The sequence below is a fragment of the Mercenaria mercenaria genome, chromosome 10, assembly GCF_021730395.1.
Source record: "Mercenaria mercenaria strain notata chromosome 10, MADL_Memer_1, whole genome shotgun sequence".
In the NCBI taxonomy this organism is placed as follows: domain Eukaryota; kingdom Metazoa; phylum Mollusca; class Bivalvia; order Venerida; family Veneridae; genus Mercenaria; species Mercenaria mercenaria.
In genome coordinates this window covers 57922682-57948060 of record NC_069370.1, presented here as the reverse complement: position 1 = coordinate 57948060, position 25379 = coordinate 57922682, and the positions used below count along the sequence as shown (strand labels likewise).

At 35.8% G+C, this 25379-nt stretch overlaps 1 protein-coding gene across 2 annotated transcripts in view; it reads left to right on the top strand.

The window, feature by feature from the left end:
• The first annotated feature begins 1207 nt into the window (after positions 1-1207).
• The window catches only part of LOC123561452 (uncharacterized), a 29444-nt gene continuing 5272 nt past the window's right edge, over positions 1208-25379 (top strand). The window contains exons 1-6 of one of the 2 annotated variants that reach the window (XR_006688424.2): positions 1208-1342; positions 19711-19849; positions 20187-20319; positions 20588-20734; positions 23052-23137; positions 23545-23983. Coding sequence is in view for 1 of the 2 variants with exons in the window: in XM_053553172.1 (XP_053409147.1) it covers positions 19715-19849; positions 20187-20319; positions 20588-20734; positions 23052-23137; positions 23545-23667 (624 nt within the window). In the remaining variant the exon portion in view is untranslated. Of the gene's footprint in view, positions 1343-19710; positions 19850-20186; positions 20320-20587; positions 20735-23051; positions 23138-23544; positions 25303-25379 lie in introns of those variants that run through there. The other variant, XM_053553172.1, reaches the window with a different exon arrangement.

Below are 25379 nucleotides of genomic sequence, written 5' to 3'. Positions count from 1 at the left end.
CAAGCTCGAATCTCAAGTTATTTGGTTATACTTGTTGGTAATACATAGTGAAATTGACCCGTGCTCGGCTGACAACCATGTACTTAGTCAATGTTTTCGTACCGTTTTGTTGTGCCGCATTTCTATCTACCTGTGACTTGCGGCATATTATTTCATGAACTCGAAGGGCCAGGGACTTGGAGTCGGTCACATTTGGTAACTAAATACAAACGTGAAAAAATGATAGATAGTTTGTGTAATTTTCTAAAGAATTTATTTCATAACGACCTGGGAAGTGAACCCGTTGCTCGCAGGCTCGAATCGCGAGATTCTGGCCTTCAGCAGACATATGTATCTTTTGAAGGGGGCTCATAACTCACTACATATTTTATTTGCCCAAGGTCCGATACTCGTGCCGTGATCCTACCCACTTAATATACTATATGCCTGCATATGGTGAGATGTTGTTATTGAAACGCGGCTTTGGATTGGTTGAAAATAAAAGTGTACGGGAACCCGTGATGGTGAATGAGACGTAAGCTGATTGGATAAAAAGGTGATTTTTACAATCATAAAATTCGTGTCAAAATCAGTATAAATAATGCATTCTGTGAAATTTGGAATATTTTACAAGTGTCCGGCTGAATACTTGACTTTTCCGGATTCTCTCTTTAGAATAGCAGGTGTCAGTGGGTATTTTGCCTCTAGATGCCATTCAACTAAGGGGCTAGATTTGTCTGAAGAAAAATTTGGATAAGCCTATATAAAATAGCTATTTTTATGTGTCTCAAATGCTGTCTTGCCGAAAGATTCCCATTTTAATGGTCATTTCTCAATTTTAGGGTATGTGACAGGGTCATTTCTTATAATGGGAGTACCAACTTCAAGGTAAATAAGTTTAATAAGCCATTTTATACGTTTACATGCATGACTTGTGGAAAGTAAAAATAAATGATAAAGATAAATGAAGTTCTAACATTGCCGATAACAGTTTTGAATAAACATTTTCTTTGTGTTACGAATGTAGTTTTTTGGAGAGTTTACTACAATACCATAGCGCTAGTCATTGAACATCAGGCAACATTTCAAAAGACCACTGAACAAGATTTAAAGTCTGATCCAAACAGATAATCTCGAGGATACCATAAATTTCAGATCTAAATTCAGACAGTTGTGGCGCTTCATATATAGAAAATTCTTGCATTTATCGCGGCCTGCATGAATAATGCCACGATGCAACAGTACGTATAAATTTACGTACAGAGTTTCTGAGGGATATTATACTGCACATGTGTCGGCAGATGTAGGACATACTGTACTTATATTTTTTGCCAGCAAAATATTATTTCCGTTGAAGAAGAAGGTAAGTTTGTATTTTTCAATCTGTCCATGTTTTATCATGCATAAAATTAATATATATAATTATTATAACTGTATAATGGAGTAACAAAGTTTTTTTTAAAGTTTATTAAGGTTAAGCTGAAAAGGCAGTACTGATGTTATTGGTGGCAATAAAGTACCATATACCTAGCAGTATATCGTACACTGGCATACTGCCTATAGACAACTTCGATACTGCATTTATCAGTAGCGCTCGCAAGGATTTTAAGTACAACTACAAGGTGTTTCTTGGAACAATACATTCAGCCGTATAGACTGTCCACGTTCTATTTCGATTTTTGTAGCAGTCCCGTAGGAAGCATTTTCAGATTGTGGGGTGGGGGTGGGGGGACACATAAAAATCAGCCGACCTATAACAGACCAAGATCCAATGAATACAGTATTCAGGGTTGTCAATAATTTTTTGTTGAACAGGCTGAAATAGAAAAGTAGGGGACTAGCTCAGGAGAGGGTGTGTCCGCGGGCATGCTCCCCCGGAAAAATTTTCTTTCTGTTCTGGTGCCAGTGTTCCTACGGCCCTGTGTAGAAACTATCCAGCTTCTTTGTCAGTAAAGATAACTCGCCAATAGTGGGTCACTATGTACAATTTTAGCACATGTAGTGAAGAATCAAACTAAACTTACTAAAACACTTTGAACTAAATGTACACCTAGTTAATCATATTTTCTATCCATTTAAAAAAAAGTTACTTAAACTTTTTTCTGATAAAAACATGACTGTGGTATTAGAATTAAACATTTCAAGGCAGAATATAATGAGAATCAGTACGTTTACATTTCAAACAGGAGATACTAGATAAAAGAATATAGCACTAGTTTTCACAGTTATATTTCTATGCATAATTAGCACCAACTAGATCTAAAACTAAAATCAAAATATCGATGCAGAAAACCTTATTTATTTATCTAAATGTGCCAGTTCAAACCATTACAACATCAAAACAGGCATTGATTCGTATTTTAAGCAGAATAAACAACCTTTTGATTAGCCATGAAATATGTGATCTGGTTGCCTCAGGTGGCACTTTTTTCGTCGAAGTCAATCAAAAATTCAAAATTTTTATTTCTATGAAAGTGTGTGTTTCTTCAAAACAGTACCATTTGTGTGGTTTTATCTAAGAAAATGTGAGGTATGCTAAAAATATTCTGCTTCGAAGAATTCAAGAGTGCTATTTAAAATCAGTCAGGAAACATGGTTACAAGAGTAATCTACTCATGGAACTCAAGCTCATTAATAACATTAGATCCATCTTTTTTTTGTCGAAGAATTGCTACGTGATAAGTCTATATAACTGGATACTGAAATATTGTATAATCTACTACGTTTAAGAGAGGTTCACATTTTATTTTCAAGTGATCCGCTATTGGCAGTGTAGTCTGGATTACCTGCCCCTTCACTGCCGATTGGGACGTACTAAATTACACAGTACGACGGGAACCAGACTATTGGCAGTGCTCCGCAATTGGTGAGCGACTGTACTTTTATGATTACTGTGTGCTGCAGGTACTCTCGAGTGTTGAAAATGTTACCTGTGTATGTACATTCCACAATAGCAAAGTGAAAGTGGAAGCAGACAAAATAATGCAATGCTTTACAGAAAAAAATATAAAAGGTAAGTTATTTTCTTCATGATTTCTACTTCTACGGGGTTACTCCCAACAATCATTTCCTGATTATAACTGGGAGGTCGGGGACAATCTGTGTCACAGGATGAAAACATAAAATGTAAGACTACATACAATGTTAAAAATAAAAACGACATGATGGATTAATGCATGAAAGTATTTAGACTGACAGTGAAGCTTGCTAGGCTTTCGCTGGTCTTGATGTTGTAAGGCAAGTTGTTCCAGTAACGAATAGTCCTAGGATAGAAAGAGTTCATATGGTATTGTGTTCGTGAAAAAGGAATAAGGTAGTTGTGATATCTTGCCTGAGTAAGATGGTTATGGTTTATAAATACGAGGTTATTACTGATTTTATACAACATGATTAAGGAAGCTTGTTTTCTTCTTTGTTCTAGTGTTTGGCATTTGAGAGTTTCTAGCATAGATGTGACACTGCTAAATTGAGAGTAATCATTTAAACATATCTAGCTGCAGCCCTTTGCACCCGTTCAATTTCATATGTTAAGGTTTTTCTGCTATGGATGCCAAATTGTACAACAATACAGTGCTTTATGGTATAGCAGATTTTAGGGTATAGAGGATAGACTGATAAATTTTATATTAAGACTTAAATTTTTGTATAAATTTTCATTTCATTCGTTTACTGGCATGCAAACAGACATTCTGACATACATTTTAAATATTTGCTCGTTGCATTATTTTTCATGTCATCAAATGTAAAATACAGCTATCCCCTATAGACTAAATCAGTGTATATGTAAAAAACGTAAGTGAATGAAAAGTATTTGATAGAAATTAAAAAAGCTGAATGTTTTTGAAAAGAGAATACATTATTATTCTGATTTATAGTAAAAAAAATCTTGGAAAGTTTGTTAAGATCTGGATTTTAAACTGATAATGGAAAAAATGACCAAAGCTATCCTGTACACTCTGAATCGGCGCATATATAAACAATGGCATGGAGAGAAAAAACACATGAATTTCTATTAAAAGCAGAATGTTTTGAGAAGTGTGGAGGTTTTCTGTCTGATATACTGAAAAAACCTACTAATTTTCATTTCTTTGAATTGGAATGCAGGAAAAATTAGTTAGCTATCCGCTATACCCTAAAGCACTGTACTCTAATTGAGGTCTGACATAAGTTTTGTAGGCTGTTTCTTTAAGATTAATATCATTTCTCCGAACATTTCGTTTTATAAATTTAAGGGTGTTTCTTGATTTAGATGATGTATTTTCTTTATGTTTTTTCCCAGTTAAAGTCTTCACTGATGGTAACCCCAAGATATTTAGCATTTTTTGTTTGTTTTAGTTGTGTTATGAAGTTTATAAGGAAATTTGATGGTGTTTTTCTTTTTTGATATTCTAATAATCTCACATTTGTCAGAGTTGAATTCCATAGACAATTGGTTTTCCCAGTCTTCTAATATGTTAAGATCTTTTTGTAGTTTTTCTGAGTCAGATGAAGAATCAATAGTTAAGTAAACAATAGTGTCAAGATCTTTTTGTAGTTTTTCTGAGTCAGATGAAGTCTGACTCTACTCTTAACTGAGTTGGGCAGGTCGTTTATATAGCATAGAAAAAGAGAAGGGCCCAACACAGAACCTTAGGGGACTCCTACATTACTGGCACTGAATCTGAATTACTACCCTCTACTGCTACTGTCTGAGTTCTGTTTCTAAGAAATGATCTTATCCATAATATTGCTTTTTTGTTTATTCATAGTTTCATAAGTTTGTATAAAAGAAGTCCATGGTCAACTTTATCGAATTCCTTGGAAAAATCCATTACAATTAAATCAGTTTGTTTTCCAGCTTCCAAATTGTCAAAAATTTCTTGAGTGAATGAAAGAAGTTGAGTCTCACAACTATGTTTTGAACGAAATCCATGTTGGAGTGGAGAAAGTAGGTTATTGGAGTCAAGATGAGTCATGATATTTGAAACCAGGATGTGCTCCATTAATTTTGAGGTAATGCATGTTAAAGAGATAGATTGATAATTACTAGCACTTTTTTTGTATGCTGGTACAACAACTGCTGTTCTCCAGTCATCAGGAACAATGCCAGTATGTAAAGAAGCCTGAAAAACTTTAGTGAGGAATGGAGCTACTTCATAACATAACTCTTTAAGCAATCTGGGAGATAGTTGATCGGGGCCAGATGCTTTTTTGGGATTACGTTCTTTAAGTAGTTTGAGAACACCATCTAAGGATATATTTATATCACACATACTATTACTTTTCTGGTGGTTTTCGTTTTCAAATAATTTCAATTCACAGGCTTGTTTTAGATTCATTGGTTTTGGTTTTGAGAAAACAGACTGAAATTGATTATTGAGGACTGTTGCTTTATCAATGGGTTTAATATATGTTTTACCATTTGACTTTAAAGGTGCTACACCATTATTATCTGGCTTTTTGGTTTTAATAAAAGAATAGAATTTCTTGTTTTTACCACCTTCAGAATCATCAGAAAAGATAACTGAATTCAAATATTCCCAATAAGCCTTCCTAATTTCTTTTTGTATGTTTCCTCTTAGAATGGTGAATTTCTGTCTCAATTTGCTATAGTTGTTACCTCCCTTTGATAGTTTACATTTGTAATATAATTAGTCCCTTTTACGTATCATTTTTAAGATTTTTCTTGAAACCCATGGTAAGTCACATTTAGGCTTTGTCATTTTTGTTGGTATGTACTTTTTTGAAAGCTCATTTACTTTGCTTTTGAAATCTTCCCAGAGTTTATTTGGGTCAAGCATTGATGATTTGTCAAAAGAAGATTCATAGTATTTCAAAAGATCTGCTTTAAATGATTCCCAGTTTGCCTTTTTATATACTTTTATTACACTCTGTACTTGACGTGTTCTCCCAATGTGTTTGTTTATTTCATGGAATACTATACTATGATCAGATGTTCCTAAACTTGGTATATTTTAGTACTGTGAACTTGGGATGGAAGATTTGTAAGAAATATATCAAGTACATTGTTTCCTCTAGTAGGAGTTTTCACTATTTGATCAAGATTAAAGTTGGTCATGTTATCAAAGAACTTTTCTTAGAGAGTCTTATGTTTGTATGAATCTTTGATTGTTTCAGTATCCCAATCAATTTCTGGTATATTAAAATCGCCCCAAATCCAAGAAATGCTATTTTGAGGTATTTTCTGAAGTGAATTCCAGAGAGAAATTAGGCTATTATCATTATTTTCATGCGGTTTATAAAAGGAAGAAACATAAATGTTCTTTACTCCCGGAATTGAAATTTTTGACCAAACTATATTGCAGTCAAATTTTAGATCCGGTTGTTCCTCACATATAAATCGTTTGGATATGGCTAATAGAAACCCTCCCCCTTTGGAGTTTATTCTATCATCTCTAAACACTTCATACTGGTTATTACTAGGAAATATTTCAGAAGTACTTACATCTGGTTTTAACCATGTCTCTGTACATGCAATATCTGGTTTCACTTGGTCAAGAAGTTAGTGAAATTCAGGGATGTTATTCTTTATTGACCTGCAATTTATGTTTATGATAGTTATTCTTTCTTCTTTTTTATTTATCTTTGTATTTATTTTTGTATTTGTTCTTTTTGGTGTTTTTATCTTGTAATTTTTGGAAGTAGATGTGTATTTAGGTTTCATCTGATGAGAGGATTTTATTGGTGTTAGATGTTGTATAGTCTCATTTTTCCCTTTAGATGTACAGTCATCAGTTTCATCGTACACTGGTTCTAGAACTGAAAAACAGTTTGAGTCGGAAAGAGTACTTAGGGATTCTAAAAGGGAGGAAGAGTAATTTGGGAGTCCACAGCGCAGACAAACCCATACATGTTTAGAGTCCGAGAGACGCTCATATGTTGTGTCGCCAATACCTTGGCATGCAGCATGATACCATTGGTCGCAGTCCTCACATAGGATCCCCTTCTGGCTCCATGTGACCGTTCCTCTGAGCAGTAACCGCATGGTACTGCGTGGTCTTGGGCCCAGGGTTTGTCTCTACGTCTGTGGCTTGGGTAATTAGAATGGAGAATATATATATCAATATAGTTTTATTTCTATGATTTTTTTCTTGTATGTTTCTGTTTTTCATTACTTTGAAAAGAGAGGCAGAAATGGTTCCAATCCTGGACTCAGATTGTATTCCAAAATGTGGTGTGTTTGTTTGCTTTGGGTAAGTATTTTAATTTTCTGATTTAATGTAAACCAGGTATAATAAGAAAGAAAGTAGATGTAAGTGCATTTTTACAGAACAACACAAATAGACAAATCACAAGACATATGTTAACACAGATGATCTTTATCTTCAGTCTGTGCCCCTACCCACAGACACTTAAATGATACTAAAAAAAAAAATCGGAGTGCCTAGAAATATTTTAGAAAGCGAAGCTTGATATTTTCTACAACACAGCATTGGTAATCGAAGTGTATATCTACATGTGATGTATAAGACAAAATCGGGCCCGAATCTAGTGTCGCGCCGAGAGGTGGTAGGTACGAGAGGGTGGGGGTGAGAATGGGGGGGGGGACTCCTGTCAAGACGGCCAGAAGGGTCTCCCCTGGCAATTTTGAAATACAGGTATGAAATGGTGGTCTCTGCTTTTTTTTGTCTAAATTATGTGGTAATAGATGGGATACCCCCTCATTTTAGGGGGTTAGGGTGCTCTCCCCTTGGAAACTTTTTAAATACCAGTATGAAATGGTGGTCTCTGGTACATTATTTATCGAAATTTGAGGTACGGGAGGGGTGCTATCTCATTTTTGTTGGGTCAGGGGTTCTTCCCCTGGAAAGTTTTAAAATAAAGGTATGAAATGGTGGCCTCTGGTGCGTTTTAGGGTCTGAATATTTAGAAAATATTATTCCTTTTCCAATATAGTTGGGGGCAACTTTGATGAGTATAGGTCATTTCTAGCCAACTTTGGGGATGTGGGGAGCACAGTCCCGCTCGGCCCAGCCTTGGAACCGGGCCTGCAACCCAGCACTGGAATTGGGCCTGCAAAATGAATATTTGCAAACAAATTTACCTTTATAGAATGTATAAAAATGAGGACTATTCCGTATACACGGGTACTAAATACCGCCTGTGCCGACGAGGAATGAAGGCACTTAACTTCCGGTACCGCAGGTACTTCGACATTGTTTACAAATTAAGCGAGATCGGTGAGTGATGTTTGTCATTTTTGACATTTTGTTACTGTATGGAGTATTTTTTTTTTAAAAATCGGGGAATGTAGCGGGGTGTAGCTGTATCTTATGTACATATCCATGCTAAATTTTGTGGCAATTGATCAATTTCCTACAAACGCAAGGACAAATAAATTTGGAATGAAACGTGTTTTTTTTCACAGCAGTGATTGTTTAGACTCATTTCTTTTCGCTGACCCGAACCATACCATCTCTGCCGATGTAAATTATATTAATAAATCACATGTGATATGCCAAAACATAAAATGTTTCCAGAAAATTCCGAATTTGAACGTTATGCCAATTTTGGAAAGGTGCCGCAGGCATTTCGACGATGCCGCAGCCCCTTCGAGGTGCCGCAGGCAGTTCTAAAAGTATCGGGTAATAACTTTGGCCCAAAATTAGACAAACAGACAAATGGAAGAACAGAGAAACAGAAGGGCAAAAACTAAATGCCCCCATGATATTGTAATTAATTGACTTTATAGTACATGTAGTTGTAAAATAAAAGGGACCAAACTTTTCTTACGCTTTAAATATCCATTCATTATGGTGGCATATTTCTAGGTAGCTGTCGCGATACTTCAAGAAATTATCTTGATAAAGCGAAGTTTTCTAAAACGAGTTTCAATTGTCAAATATTTCCTGTAAATATTATTGCGATGATTTACATTATAATCTCGATACCATTTGTGTAAGTGCCCGTTGTGGACTGCTGCCATTTACTAGCTAAAAAGTCAGAAACTATCTTGAAATTTCGAAATTTCTGTAGTTATTTTAATAGCCTAACGTTTCCTGGAAATATGAAGCATATCTACAAAAATAATTTATTGTAAACTTTTTTCAGAAAAATGGAGAACTTTGCTGGAAATTCTAAAATATTACTGTAATATATCTACCAAATATCTCATGGCAGTTACAGGCATTAACGCAAAATTTTACGCTAAAACAACCATTAGTTTTTTGCAAAAATGTTTTCTGAAAAAAAAAATACTAGAAAGTTAACAAATTATCGGGATAGCTGCCTAGCTATCGCATACCATCTTTTGGCAGATAATATGTCATCATAAATCATTTAGGTTGAAAATCATAGAATTTATACATATATACTCAAACGTAAAAGAAAGTGTGCACTTTTTAAATTTGGATATTCTCAGTTCTAAAAGGTGTATCCGTCAACCATTTCCAACATTCTTTGCTCAAAGCATGTACTAATGATCTTCCTTAAATTTTATGATAAAAACCGGGTGAAGTCAAGTTAACTATAGATAGTGGACTTTTGCACGATTTGCACGTGCTGCCCATAGGAAATGTATATGTCTTAAAAACGTGTTTTGTCAGTTTTTTATTCCGTTGGTGAAAAGAAAAACACATTAGGTTTCAAATCTGTGCTGTAGTAAAATGCCACGACTTAGTGAAACTCAACGAATTGAAGCATTAACAATGCTTCAACGGGGTGACAACGTTATTTACGTCAGCAGAACGTTCGGTTGCCAAAGTAATGTCATAATTATTTTGCACCAGCAGTTTCAGCAAACTGGTCGAGTTGCTGAACGCCATAGATCCAGCAGACCTCGGGTGACAACCGCTACTCAAGAATGGAATAAAGTGGCCTAAGTGTTGCCATATCAATGCTTGAATAAATAGTAGAGGCGGTCACACACAATATCTAAACAAAATAATGTTTGAGGCACAGGCAGCTTTTTTATCATCTGACAAGAAAGAGATTTTTGTCCCCTGCTGGAAGAAGCCAAGAATCCCCATTAATGTCAAAAATTTGAAACACATCAAAATGGCCATCAACTGCACTAAATTTTGGCACCAAACATAATATACTTTTGGACAAAATAATCTACTTCTGGCAACATAATCTACTTCAGTTGACGAAAACTTGAGTGCACACTTTCTTTTGCATTCGAGTATACATTGCATAAAAGGGATCTAGTGGCCAGCACCATGCAGATGCGACACAAATATCAGCATAAAATTTGTCAGGAAATAGAAAACCACTAATAAATAAACTTTAACAAGAGGGCCATGAAGGCCCTGTATCGCTCACCTGACCTATTGACCTAAAGATCATCAAGATTAACATTCTGACCAAGTTTCATAAAGATATGGTCATAAATGTGGCTCTAAAGTGTTAACTAGCTTTTCCTTTAATTTGACCCGGTGACCTAGTTTTTGACCTCACATGACCCAGATTCGAACATGACCTAAAGATCATCAAGATTAACATTCTGACTAAGTTTCATGAAAATAAGTCATAAATGTGGCCTCTAGAGTGTTAACAAGCTTTTCCTTTGATTTGACCTAGTGACCTAGTTTTTGACCCCACCTGATCAAGATTTGAACTTGACCTATAGATTATCAAGAATAACATTCTGATCAAGTTTCATTAAGATATGGTCATAAATGTGGCCTCTACAGTGCTAACTAGCTTTTCCTTTGATTTGACCTGATGACCTAGTTTTTGATCCTACATGACCCAGATTCAATCTGGACTTTGAGATCATCTAAATTAACACCTGACCAAGATTTGAACTTGACCTATAGATTATCAAGAATAACATTCTGACTAAGTTTCATGAAGATATAGTCATAAATGTGGCCTCTAGAGTGTTAACAAGCTTTTCCTTTGATTTGACCTGGTGACATAGTTTTTGATTCCAGATGACCCAATATCAAACATGTCTAAGATTTTATTGAGGGTAACATTCTGACCAAGTTTCACTAAATTTGGGCCAAAATTGTGACCTCTTTAGAGTTTACAAGCTTTTTTATCCCCCCGCCAAAGGCTAAGGGGGATATAAGAAATGCTCTCCGTCCGTGCGTCCGTGTGTCCGCAACGATCTTTGTCCAGAGCATAACTCCAAAAGTACTGGAGGGATTTTCTTCAAACTTCATACACTGATAGAACACATTGGGAGGAAGTGCGGTGTGCAAGAACAATAACTCTACATTGCCTACTTTATTTTATTTATTTCCCTTTATGATAATTTCTTAAAAAATTTTGTCCTGAGCATAACTCCAAAAGTACTGGAGGGATTTTCTTCAAACTTAATACACTGATAGAACACATTGGGAGGAAGCGCAGTGTGCAAAAACAATAACTCTACCCCGCCTATTTTTTGAGTTATTCCCCTTTTTCATATTTCCTTTTAAAAATATTAAATCACAGTTTTTTTTCAAGAATTTCTACAGCAACGGATTTTCTAATGAGCATTCTTCTTTCCAGTGTAAGTATTCCAGTTTGCACTTCCTTATGTGTGTAGTGCTTGCATTAGTTTGCTTTCATTTTTGGTATACCTAGGCTTTCTTTGCATGTTTGATTTCACTGTTTGTATTTTACTGTCTTCTAACAGATGGTGCCAATTACACGAGCAACAACTCCTAAACAAACTTTGTATTTCTTATTCATTTTACCATGTGAAAATATTTATTTGAATTATTGTCCCACATGGGGACATACTGTTTTTCCAAATGTGTTTTTTTTCTTCCAAATTTTGTTTAGTTCTTGTCCCTGCTAGCTTTCCATTCCTTCTTTTTACAGTAGCCATATAGAAAAACATCATAGCTATACTGTTCATGAAAATTAATAAAATTTAGCAGTAAACCACCTCACCACTGACTAATTCTTTCTTCCACATCTTTAAAACCCCTGATGCGGACCACAACTAAACGGTTCTTCAAAGCTTTCCCCAAAATTAATACTTTCAGACACTAACTTGCCAGGAACTTTAGCCTTCAATTATAATATGCCCGGCGGGGGGATTAGCCATGTCTAACATGGCTCTTGTTTTATTTGAACTGGTGACCTAGTTTTTAACCCCAGATGACTCAATATCGAACTCATCCAAGATTTTATTGAGGGCAACATTCTGACAAAGTTTCATTAAGATTGGGCCAAAATTGTGACTTCTAGAGTGTTAACACGCTTTTCCTCTGATTTGACCCGGTGACCTAGTTTTTGACCCCACATGACCCAGTTTCGACTTGACCTAAAAATCATCAAGATTAACATTCTGACCAAGTTTCTTGAAGATACAGTCATAAATGTGGCCTCTAGAGTGTTAACAAGCTTTTCCTTTGATTTGACCTAGTGACCTAGTTTTTGACCCCACCTGACCCAGATTTGAACTTGACCTATAGATTATCAAAATTAACATTCTGATAACGTTTTAATAAGATATGGTCATAAATGTGACCTCTACAATGTTAACTAGCTTTTCCTTTGATTTGACCTGGTGACCTAGTTTTTAATCCTACATGACTAAATTTCAAACTGGTCCTTGAGATCATCTAAATTAACATTCTGACCAAGTTTCATGAAGATATAGTCATAAATGTGGTCTCTACAGTGTTAACAAGCTTTTCCTTTGATTTGATCTGGTGACCTAGTTTTTGATCCCAAATGACCCAATATCGAACTCGTCCAAGATTTTATTGAGGGTAACATTCTGACAAATGTTCATTAAGATTGGGCCAAAATTGTGACCTCTAGAGTGTTTACAAGCTTTTCCTTTGATTTGACCTGGTGACCTAGTTTTTGACCCCAGATGACTCAATGTCGAACTTATCCGAGATTTTATTGAGAGTAACATTCTGACCAATTTTCATTAGGATTATGCCAAAATTGTGACCTCTAGTGTTAACAGTCAAATTGTTGACGACGGACGGACGGACGACGGACACAGGGCGATCACAAAAGCTCACCTTGAGCACTTCGTGCTCAGGTGAGCTAAAAATCGTGAAGTTCTGTGACAGAGCAAGTACAGATCATAAACGATCAACTAGGAGAATTTTAATAGTTCTTAACCTATTTTTTCTGCAAACAAAACTTTGAAAAAATCATATCGAGCATCATATAGCAGACAGAGAAGGCAATTTTCAAAAAACATAATGTTTGGGAAATATAGTTTGCTTCGATTGACCAAAACAATCGTGTATTAGAGTTTGAGATCACCAGCAAAGATAAACCGATTGCTTAACTATTTGATCTTTGTGAATATAATATATTATCGTACGAATTGGATTTTTGGTTAGTTTTGGGCCAAAGTTATGCCTCGATACTTTAAGAACTGTATGCGGCACCTCAAAGGGGCTGCAGCATCGTCGAAACGCCTGCGGTACTTTTCCAAAATTGGCATAACGTTCAAATTCGGAATTTTCTGGAAACATTTTATGTTTTGACAGATCACATGTCATTTATAAATATAATTTACGACGGAAGAGATGATATGGTTTGGGTCAGCGAAAAGAAATGAGTCTAAACAGCCAGTGATGTGAAAGATTTCACGTTTTATTCCCAACTTATTTGTCCTTGCGTTTCTAGGAAATTGATCATTTGCCACAAAATTTAGCATGGATATATACATAAGATACATCTACACCCCGCTACATTCCCCGATTTTCGAAAAATTACTCCATGCAGTAACAAAATGACAAAAATGAAAAAAAATCACTTACCGATCTCGCTTGATTTGTAAACATTGTCAAAATACCTGCGGTACCGGAAGCTAAGTGCCTTCATTTCTCGTCGGCACAGGCGGTACCGCAGGCACTGCTTAGTACCCGTGGTGTATATAATGTATTTTAAGTGTCATCTAGGTATCACACCCTATAAACGACTGTACTCCCCATCTTCCTCTTGCGAGTGATCAAAACAATAAACTGACAGCTAAAAGTTGAAAAACAACATTTTAAAGTGAGTGATTTGCTTTGAAGGTATGTATATTTACATTTTATTGGAAGCTGAACATGATTTGTTTCTGTATATAATGTTTTAGTCTGATGACAGGTAGAATTATAACAAAACACTCGATTGATCACTAATTTTGTCCAGAAATTGTACATTGTCGGCGTCAAAAGTACTTATTTTCTTGCTTGAAGAATGACCTACATGTAAATTCCACTGTTTCATGGATAAAGAAACAATACTAGTTTGGTAAAATAATAATAAAATCATTGATAAATTTTCCAATTTGTTTATAACCGTCAATGAAAGGAGATTCGGTGTTATTTCCTGACTGCATGCATGCTTACTTAAGTACTGTACAAGTGCTTGCGAGTTTCGTAAAAAGACTGTATGCCTGTTTGTGAGTGACTTCTTTATAAAATATAGGCGTTTCCTATGCTCCTGTAGTATTTCTTCATAATTATAACCCGCAAACAAAGTTTGAAGGAGGGTGGTATATAGCAGTCACCATGCGGTTTGTCTGTTCGGTCTGTTTGTATATGTGTTCTCATATATTTGGTCGTGCAATTATTTCAATGCTATTACACCTACCTCTCTCAAAGTTTACATACAAACATCGGCAATATGTAGTTAATGTCCATCTTATCATTTTCCTTTTTATAGTGACATTAAAGGTGAAACATGGTCTGTTTTTCGTGTCAGTGCCATAACTTCTTTATGTATTAAGGGCTTTTGAAATAACTTAGCACAAATGTTCACCATCATGAGACCATAATGAGGCAATTTGTCGCATACAAGACTATATTTTCTAGAATTTCAAACCATTGAAACCAATATATAATCGCAACTACAATAAATAAGGTGTGAAAATATGAACAGTGAATGGGGTGATTTGAAGTGAAACAGCGCCAGATTGAATCCACCAATCCTTTGTGGATCGCTTTCTTGACAGCGTCACACAGTAAACAGCGCTATTTTAGTTTTGTCTTTGTATTTTCAATAAACACACGAACTTTAATATGAAACTTGTCTTATTTCACTGAAAATACATTCTGTGAATGAAATAAGTCCCCATTTTACAAGCAGAAGTGCCTTTGAGGAAAAAAATGAGGGTTTATTACCTCACCTGAGCAAGACGTGCTCAAGGTGAGCTTTTGTGATCACCCATCGTCCGTCGTCGTCGTCCGTCGTCGACAATTTGACTGTTAACACTGAGAGGTCACACTTTTTGTCCAAACTTGGTCAGAATGTTACCATCAATAGAATCTTGGACGAGTTCGATATTGGGTCATCTGGGATCAAACACTAGGTCACCACGTCAAATCAAAGGAAAAGGTTGTTAAGAGTCTAGAGATCACAATTTGGTCCAATCTTAATGAAACTTGGTCTAAATATTACCCTCAATAAAATCTTGGACCACTTCGATATTGGGTCATCTGGGTTCAAAAACTAGGTCACCAGGTCAAATCAAAGGAAAACCTAGTTAACACTCTAGAGGCCACATTTGTGACCATTTATGAATGAAACCTTTTTATTTTCAGAATGTGTTTTTGATGATATTTAGGTCGAATTCAAATCTGAGTAAGATGGGTCAAAAACTTGGTCACCAGGTCAAATCAAAGGAAAAGCAAGTTAACACATCTATGACCATATCGTAATTAAATTTTGTCAGATTATTAATCTTGATATTCTATAGGTGACGTTTAAATCTTAGACAAGTGGTGTCAAAAACTAGGTCACCAGATAAAATCAAAGGAAAAGCCTGTTAACTCTCTATCGTCCATAAATATGGCAATATCTCTATTGCCTACCCACGACTACCCGCCGTGATTTGATAATTATTTCTCATACATTTATACTTACCAAATAACACACAGCTTTCGATATAAATGTCGAAATTTGCCGATCATACTGTACATACAGGTACAACTCACGCCAGTTTTAAAACAACAGAAGTGGATTGAGTAAGACTTAGCAATGAAAACGACCAAATCCCAAGGACAGATTCCCGGCGTGTGCGTGTTTTTATGTTATTATTAGGGAAGGGGGAATCGGGTAGTTAAACCATTAGGCCATTCGTGACAAAATAGTTGTACTACTTTTGAATCGTGTTTACTGATTTACTATTAAGTAAACTCTGAATTACTAATAAGGACTTAATCGTCTTTTCCGATAATGTTTTCGTTATCCTTTGTTATCTATACGTTTATTCGCAGGATACTTGCGGGTGAAATAGTTTTTTAAAACAATCAGAGGATCATTTTGTTGCAGACGGACAGACAGACGGGGGTCAACATTTAGTCCCCTCCTGTCTCATCTTATCGATATTTTAAAATCGTCAGGTAACATTTCTTCGCGTGATTTCCATAGGGAATCGACGGTTAATTTCTTGCATGACATAGTAGGGACCCTGTTTATACATTCAGTTTCTAATTCATATTTTATGATAGTATATGTGTGTAAAACCAACACTGAATATTTGCATGTAAACGATGCTGAAGCATTCAATTAATTATTTAATTAAGTAGGATAGCGAGTCACAGACACCCCACCCCCACCCCCAATGGATTAGTACAAGCATCGCACGAGGGGTTCGACATTAAATGACATTATAAATATGACGACTGATCAAAAGAGACAATTTTGTATGCATTTTTTTAATTTCATTTACGCCTTTAAAGGACATTAATCGCCTGCTGTACTCGCAAGATGGAATACAGTGTCACTCGCAAGTACGCGTTCAGATCAAATATCACCATTGGCATGTCGGCATATAGTGAATGTTTTTCCATCGACTAGATAAAAATTAATTTCATTCAAAAACGCAACAGATACGAAATATTTTATTTATTATATATTTATGGAGTATGCATACTTATTACAGAAAACATCATGGATAATTGGATTACAAATCAATTTGGCGTGATATTCATCAGTTTCGTGACTTGGTCGAGTGAATTTTTATGCAATGTGTGTGATCACATTTTTTAATTTTGTAAATATTATCTGTCAGTTTCATCTGTTTTATCACCATATACATATATTTATGTTAGACTTATCGTTAAACTTTAATACACATACAGTGTAAAGCAAAATAATGAATTTGAAGACGATTCTTACCTTTCGCGTGTCTGTTTATTGTTTTGATTACTCGCAAGAGGAAGAGGGGGACTACAGTCGTTTATAGGGTGTGGGTATGACTCAAATAGAAGTTGGTCTCATAACACTTACCAAAGCCCTTAATTTGTAATTTTGTAATTGATGGAATATTGGAATATTTTTGTAATATACAGGGGCGTATAGGATTGGGGGAGAAGCGGTCGAGGGCAGGGGAAAGTTTAAAGCCAACAGTATTGAGGTTTGGTGGCACAAAGTATGAAATTTAACTCCAGTATGGTTTGGGAGATTTATGATAGTTTATGAAAACAGGAAGGGACATATTTGTCAACTACTGGGTCAACTTGTGCGATTCTAGAACCATCATCGATGCTGATATTTGGCGGATAAAACAAGGGTCTAACAATCATGAGCATACACGCAGCAAGTAACTCCCCTTCCGAAGAAGGGTGGGGTTGGGGGTATATTGTTTTGCAGATATGTCGGCCGGTCTGTCGGTCGGTCGGTATATAAACCAATCCGTTTCCGGACAATAACTCACTTAAAGAACAGTTGGGCCTAGGATCATGAAAGTTGATAGGGTGATTGGTCATGACCAGCAAATGACCTCTAGTGATTTTGAGATCAGTAGGTCAAAGGTCTAGGTCACAGTGACGCAGAACAGTTTTAATCCGTTTCCAGATGATAACTTGAGAACGCTTGGGCCTAAAACTTAATAGGGAGGTTGACCATGACCAGCAGATAAACTTTTCCGTAACAGGATGAAATTATCAGTTCTAAACAAGCATTGTATCACTTATATTGGTTGAATTGATTTCAAGATACTGTCACACTGGCAGAGCACCTCTGTATCTAACAGACTTGCTCACAGAGTATATTCCCAGTAGACAAGATTAGAGATCGTCTGAAAATTCTGAATGTCGTTATGTTGTTCCATACAACAAGTGCAAAACATTCAATGATTGAAGTTTCTGTACTATTGGTCCAAAACTTTGGAGTAAACTGTCGTTAGAACTATGCAAAAGTAAATCACGTGACACATTAAAAAATCTTAAGACACTGTATTTCAGAGATTTTGCGGTATTGTTTTAACTTTTTAGCTCGACTATTCAAAGAATAGCAGAGCTATTGGACTCATCCGTGCATCCGCGTCCGCGTCCCGATTTGGTTAAGTTTTTGTATGTAAGCTGGTATCTCAGTACCCACTGATGGGAATGGATTGAAACTTTACACACTCGTTCACAGTCATGATCTGACATGCACTGTGCAGGTCCCATAACTCTACCTAGCATTTTTTCAAAATTATGCCCCTTTTTTGACTTAGAAATTTTTGGTTCAGTTTTTGTATGTAAGCTGGTATCTCAGTATCCACTATTGGGAATGGATTGAAACTTCACACACTTGTTCACTGTCATGATATCCCATGCTTGATGCAGGTCCCGTAACGCTACTTTGCTTTTTCCAGAAGTATGCCCCTTTTTCGACTTGGCAGTTTTTGGTTAAGTTTTTGTATGTAAGCGGGTATCTCAGTATTTACTAATGGGAAAGGATTGAAACGTCACACACTTGTTCACTGTCATGATATGACATGTAGTGAAAATGTTCAGTAACTCTACTTTGCATTTTTTTCAAAATTATTCCCCTTTAACAACTTCGCAGATTTTTTGTTAAATTCTTATATGTAAGCTGGTATCTTAGTACCCACTAATGGGAATGGATTGAAAATTCTCACACTTGTCCACTGTCATGAGCTGATAAGCACTGTGTAGGTTCCATAAGCCTGATTCCCATTTTTACAAAATTATGCCCCTTCTTCGACCTTTGTTTTCATTCAGTTGACAAGGCTGTTGATTTGTCGAGCGTTGCTGTCCCACGACAGCTCTTTTTTTTATCACTGTTTATTATGCGAAAACAGCAGTTGATAGTTCTTAAATTTTTGTGTAAGGTTTTACATTTCAACATTTATATTTCCAAGGTTTCTTTAATTATTGTTGGTAAGGCTCTATGGGTAGGGTAGAGTGTAGTATTTTTTTCTTTAATAATATATGATGGCACCATTAACTAGGAGGTTTGAACCTCTATATGCAGCTCGTCTGAGCGCACCATGTAATACTGTAAGCAATGGTATTCGCAATAGGGGTAAAATGACCTCATGGGAAGGAATGCGGTTATAACTGTTTTTTACAATAAGGCTGTTATTATTATTATTGTCATTGTTAATATTGTTATGATAACAATAATTATTATTATGTAAAACGCAATTGAATGTATCATTGTGTAAAAATAGGCGTTTTATCAAATTATTCAGTTTCGTTTTACGGTTTCAGATGGCCCCTATTGATTTTGAGGTCAAGGTCACAGTGACATGGAACAGTTAAAATGTGTCCAGACGACAACTTGAAAATACTTGGGTCTATGATAACAAAACTTTATAGGGAGATTTATCATGACCAGCAGATGACCCATATCGATTTTGAGGTCAATAGGTCAAAGGTCAAGGTCACTTTGACCAAGAACAGTAGAAATTTTGTGTACAGTCACATAAGTTCTGTTTCTTGTGCAAAAACAGAAGGCGGGTGTGTGTGGGGGTGGGGGCTTGGGAGGGGGGGGGGGGCGGGTGCGGGAAGCATTTCGTGTTCTACGAGCTCTTGTTTTTATATTGAAAGATATTTTACATTTTTGATTCTCGAACTTGTGTTTTTCTATTTTCAGAGACATGGATGAGACGAATCAGTTACAGTTTCAGTTTTGTAATTTGGGAATTCCTTATGCGGTCATCATCATCATTGCAACATCAATAGGCCTATGGTTTCTGCACAGGAAGCTGAGAAGGAATTCTGCTCCAAATAGTGTGAGTAGATCTATTGTCTTGTGAATTATATAGATTCCAAAACGATCCTTAGAAATCATGGTATTGGAAGAATGTATACCTATGTCGGATTGAGTATTTTCTTAAGGTTGTTTTTTGTGGCAAATTGGCGTGAACGGGTGGCGTCTGTTTCCTTATTTTGAACATCTATCAGGCGGAAGCTTACATCATAAATGAATTACAAGAGGAGGTTATATGTTGGGATGTATCTATTATATACAAATAAAAGTTAATAAAAAGAATCGCATATAGGTTTCCACAGCCAGCATTGCACACTAACTTGTCTTAAATAAAAACAGTTCCTTTTTTGGTATTCAAGGTCACGTCCATAAAATCCGGATGGGAAATGTCGAAAAACCTACAATTTTCTGAGATAGGAGTGAACTTCAACGAACGGAGACGACCAGAAAGCACTTGGGGTCAAGATAATGGAGATCTGAAACTACGTCACGGTCAGCGACCACTGATCATTTATCTTAAAATTAGAACACACACAGAATCCCAAATCAAAACCTGTGTATCCACTTATATTTTCACCAGAAAGGTTAACAGCTATATTAGTATTTAATTATAAAATGCAAGTGACTTTTTTTACTTAACTTGCGCATAAATGGTGACCCCCAGTTGTATCTTTTTTTTGCCAAAAGTTGCAAATAATTTTTGTCTTTACCCTGGAGAACGAGACATGAACATGTATAGTGAAATTGTTTTCTTTCGCAGAATTTAGATCCATTGATATAAGACCAAACGATTGGGACCGTGCAACAACAACTGTGGATGCTGTGCTGGATATGTTGCTGTGCGAGATGCAGGAAATAGCGCGCAAAGAGTACAAAGATTTGGTCATTGAAAAATATGTAAGACAAGGTATCTTAACTTCGAACCCTTATATTGGCCAAGGTTAAAAAAACTGAGTGTGAAGATCAGTCCTAGAACTTCAATATCTGACAAAAATTTGAAAGTGACCAATAACAGGATTGCGTTCTCCAAATTCAGTTACTTCACAGAACCATAACAGCATGATAACTGATAAATGATTAAAATACGTAACGCATTGTAAATATAAAGAAAAAGATACTTTTTTACCTTCTTTTTGAACGAACGAGCATATTAAAGGAGTGCCGTTGTCCGCTCGTCCGTCAACATTTTCCGCTTTCAGAATCCGTGTTGTTTTTAGTGTCAGTTGGTTTAAGGTTAAGGTCACAGTGGCTCAAAGATTTAAAATTGTTTCCGAACTCTTAGTCATAAATTATAACTGCTACGGGTCATAAGGTAGAAAGTATTACAGCTATAACTTTCAAACTTTACACAATGACTAAGTTCCACTTCAGGAATATTCCTATTGACTTTAGGGTCAGTGGCTCTCAGATCAAGGTCACAGGTATACGCGACCAATCCCTAAATTGTTTCTTGGTAATGTATTTTATTGTACCTTTCCAACGCCTCGCACGCCCGCTCACATACACCTCTCCGTCCCTTTAATATTTTATTCTGTTTTTCGTTCAGTTACTTGTTTCTAAGTATCCTGTTCATCAGTCATCCCCTCTCTAACTGCTGATGCCCATTGGTACTGCCCAAGCCCATGCTGTTTGTGAATGGGCGTATTGTGGCCATGAAAAAAACATGAACAAATTGTCATCTGAAATTTTATTATTTGTATTTGCATTTGTTGTGTTTAACGTCGCACTGACATAATTATAGCTCATAGCTTTGGTGGAGGAGGAAGACCCCAGGTGCCCCTCCTTGCATTATTTCATTACCAGCGGGCGCCTGGGTAGAACCAGCGACCTTCCGTAAGCTAGCTGGATGGCTTCCTCACATGAAGAATTCAACGCCCCAAGTGAGGCTCAAACCCACATCGGCAGGGGTAAGTGATTTGAAATCAGCCACCTTGACCACTCGGGCTCAAAGGTCCCTCTGAAATTTTAATATTAACCTTTTCCCTGCTAAATTTCTCAAGTGGACTGATCCACCATTCAATTTTTGCAGTGCCACTTATCATTCAAAGGGGTGTTCACTGAAAATTTGCTGACTGAATAGCGAACAGTGCAGACCATGATCAGCTTTCACGGATGTGCAGGATGATCTTGGTCTGCACTGGTCGCAAAGGCAGAATCACTTGCTGCCAACCAGCAGGCTAAACCTTAAGTTAATAAATTGCCGGTGTGAATTTTGGATTTGCGTGGAGTTGTAAAAAAATATAAAAAATAAGGGTTAAAAATGAGATGTATACCTATGCAAATACGACGGAGAATTAGGAGATTTTTTCCCAAATACATGTTTTAATTACTTTATCATCCTCAGGTGAAAGGGAAATGTATTTTGTTTTGGTTTTGTCCGCCCGGCTGCTCAGGCGTCCGTCCGTTCGTCCGAGACTGAAAATGCTTACAGTTCAAAACGTATTTAGCAAGAATCACCAAATATTACACAATTATTAATTAACACATGAACTTTATTCACATATTATCGCCCTTGACCCAGTTAAAGCAGAGTTTCTCCACTTGATGTTGTAAAAAAACAATCTTTTAATGAATGCTTATAACACAAAAAGTATTTTAGCTAGGATCACTAGACCTCGCATAATAATTATAACTAGCATTTACTCTCAATAGACATTATTCCCCTTCATCCAGTAAAAGCAGAGTTTCTCCTCTTGATTTTGAAATATATACGAGATGTTTTACTGTATCTCAGTAACCTATTTATGGATCTTCATGAGACTTTACACAAATGTGGCGGTGGTGCACGGTCAACTTCCGTCAGGATCACTTCTGTGACCATAGTTATTGCCCTTTAGATTGTTTTACAATCCATAGATTTCCACACAACAAAGTAATCCATTGATGGATCTTGAAGAAATTTAACATAATTATAGATCAGTTTGAGGCGGTGGTTTATACACATCTTTCATCAGGATCTCTTCAGTTACTGCAGAGTTATGCCCTTTAATTGCTTTAAAATTCACAAAACAAAGTATTCCATTAATATATATCACATTAATTTAGATCACTATAGTGCAGTTTTCTCCCTTAATTTGGTAAAAAAGAAGAATTATAAAAAAAAATCCTATCTTTTACATAACTTGTGTATATCTGGAAATTAATTATCGTTCAAAACCAGAAAAAAACTTTTCGTCGGGGGGATATAAATTCACTGATTGTGCTTGTTTTTACTTTCAAATTAGGTAGCAGTCGAGAAGGCCTAAAAGTAAACAAGGCAGATGAGTTTGACGTTTTGTTGTTGTTTCACATAATGGGAATGCATTTAGAGGTAAGTTCGGTTGACTATAACTATGCATACATGCATATTTTATCATGCAAAGCTGGATACCTTAGCGTCTTGTGAACTCCTCTGAGGCGATTTTTGAAGCCTAAATATGATAACCCCGTTTATTGCAAGTAAGGAGTAAATTTACCAAGGTTTGTAAATAACTTTGAAATCAAAAACATTTATAAAACAATCAAAACAATCTTTCATATAAAGACCTTATCCTGCTGGTTGTTTGTTCTACCAGGTGCCAATCCGTGTACCTGGAATCTTTTTCGACTTATAGCCCTATACCTGAAACTGAAAATTCTTATATTGCTGTAATTTTTTTTAAAAAAAGAAGCAAAGTTGCAAAATAATTACAAGTCATTAACACATAAGATTATCGAGTTTATTACGCTTTATTGTAGATAAATCACCTCACTGATGCAAACGACTTCATCTTACCAGAGTTTGGCCGACTTGTGGTTGCAGACGACATTAGAAACCCATGGCTTTATAATGGTTACATCGTTAAAGATGAAGTTTTATGAAGATATTGTTTGAATTCAAGAAACCTTCACGAGAAATTGTTTATTTCCATCATTCAAAGGGCCGCACGTGAAGTGCAGCAAACAGTGGCTAAAGAAAGCAAAGATGACGAGTTTTGTCTTACCATTGAAAAATTTCGAAAAAATCCACCTGTGAATATTCAAATCAAGCTTGTGCATGAGGATGAATGTTTTCTTTACGATAAACACCTGACTTGTATTAAGTTCAAACACTATGGTGAACCAATACAAGTCTTTTCTGAACTACAGTCAGCACGGATACCTATAGAGACGTTAATCAACGTTGATATAGTACCAGGTTGGTTTCACTTCCTACCAAGTAAAGTAAAGCCTGTATATAAAGACCATGGCTGGAAGAGCCAGACACTGTTCCTAATTTCACGAAAAAAACCTTAAGAAATTGCTTAGCTAAGTCTGTTATTTCAAATGCTTGTTTTCTTTCCTGTAAGTATCTCCAAAGTTGACTTTTTCATCTTTATCAAAACCGTATACTAGTATGACTATTTTATAGATCAAAACACAAGAATTCTGAAGTTTACAGAAAACGAAGTATAGAAAGAAGAAATATACGTTTAAAGCAAATACTTAATTTCGTTATATGGTGCTTAAATAGAAATATCATATTTGCCTGACTAAAATAAGTACTACAGACAAATACTACTACCATAGTATAATTTAGCTATAAAACATGGTTACAGAACACGAATCACATAATTAGCAATAGCACAGTTTTGAAATAACAGACTTAACTAAGTAATTACTTAAGTTTTTTTTTCGTGAAAAGTATACTTTCGGCTAATGTTATAATACACATCAGGTCGTTAGGTCATAAACATGATAAATAAAACTAGTTTTAAAAAGTAAGCTGGTCTCAGTTCAAAGGTTGTCTTAAGCACAGGTTTGAAGGTATTTGTACCTTTTAGAAGTTCTTCCCCATTGTTGCTGTTGGTGCTTGACCCAGGGCGAAACAGTTTTATTGAAAATATGTTTCTGTAACATTTTCAAGAGTTAAATGCGTTATATTCAGATTAATTGACGAAAGCTGAGCTGTAAATATTAAAACTCTTTCTTAATACTGATTTTTCCACAACAGTCACAATATCGTTAAGGGGACGCATATTGCTACATTCACAGTTCATATAGAAATGAGGAAGGGGTGCATATTCAAGTAATTATTGATGGTGGGAAGATGAAAAACATATTCCTGAATTAATACTGATGGACACCTGTAATATTCAGTACTTTGTGAATAAGGATGTGGTACTACGAATGTAATAGGAAAACAGAGGTCTTTGTGAAAGTACATTCAACACAAAATATTAACTTTTTTGTATAAGGAAAAACAGGTTTTTTACAATACCAGTGTAACAAATAATGTTGTAGATCTAGAGATGAGATTTTCTTTCTAACGCACCAGGTTTGCTTAAACATGTAAACATTTAACACCACATCATTTCAACTCGGGATGGACGCCATTTTTCTTATCGATTAAAAATGTAAACAAAAAAGCAGAGTGGGATTGGCATTGCAAGGGCGTAACATGACATTCTACACAATGGATACCTTAGAACAGACATCTAAGATGCTACACAGGTCTAGTGGGTTAAACGCATAATGTTGATCACTTGAAATTGATCTTGAAAAAGTAGTTGATTTTAGTTTATTTACATGGTTTTTAATTTTCCCACGACTTC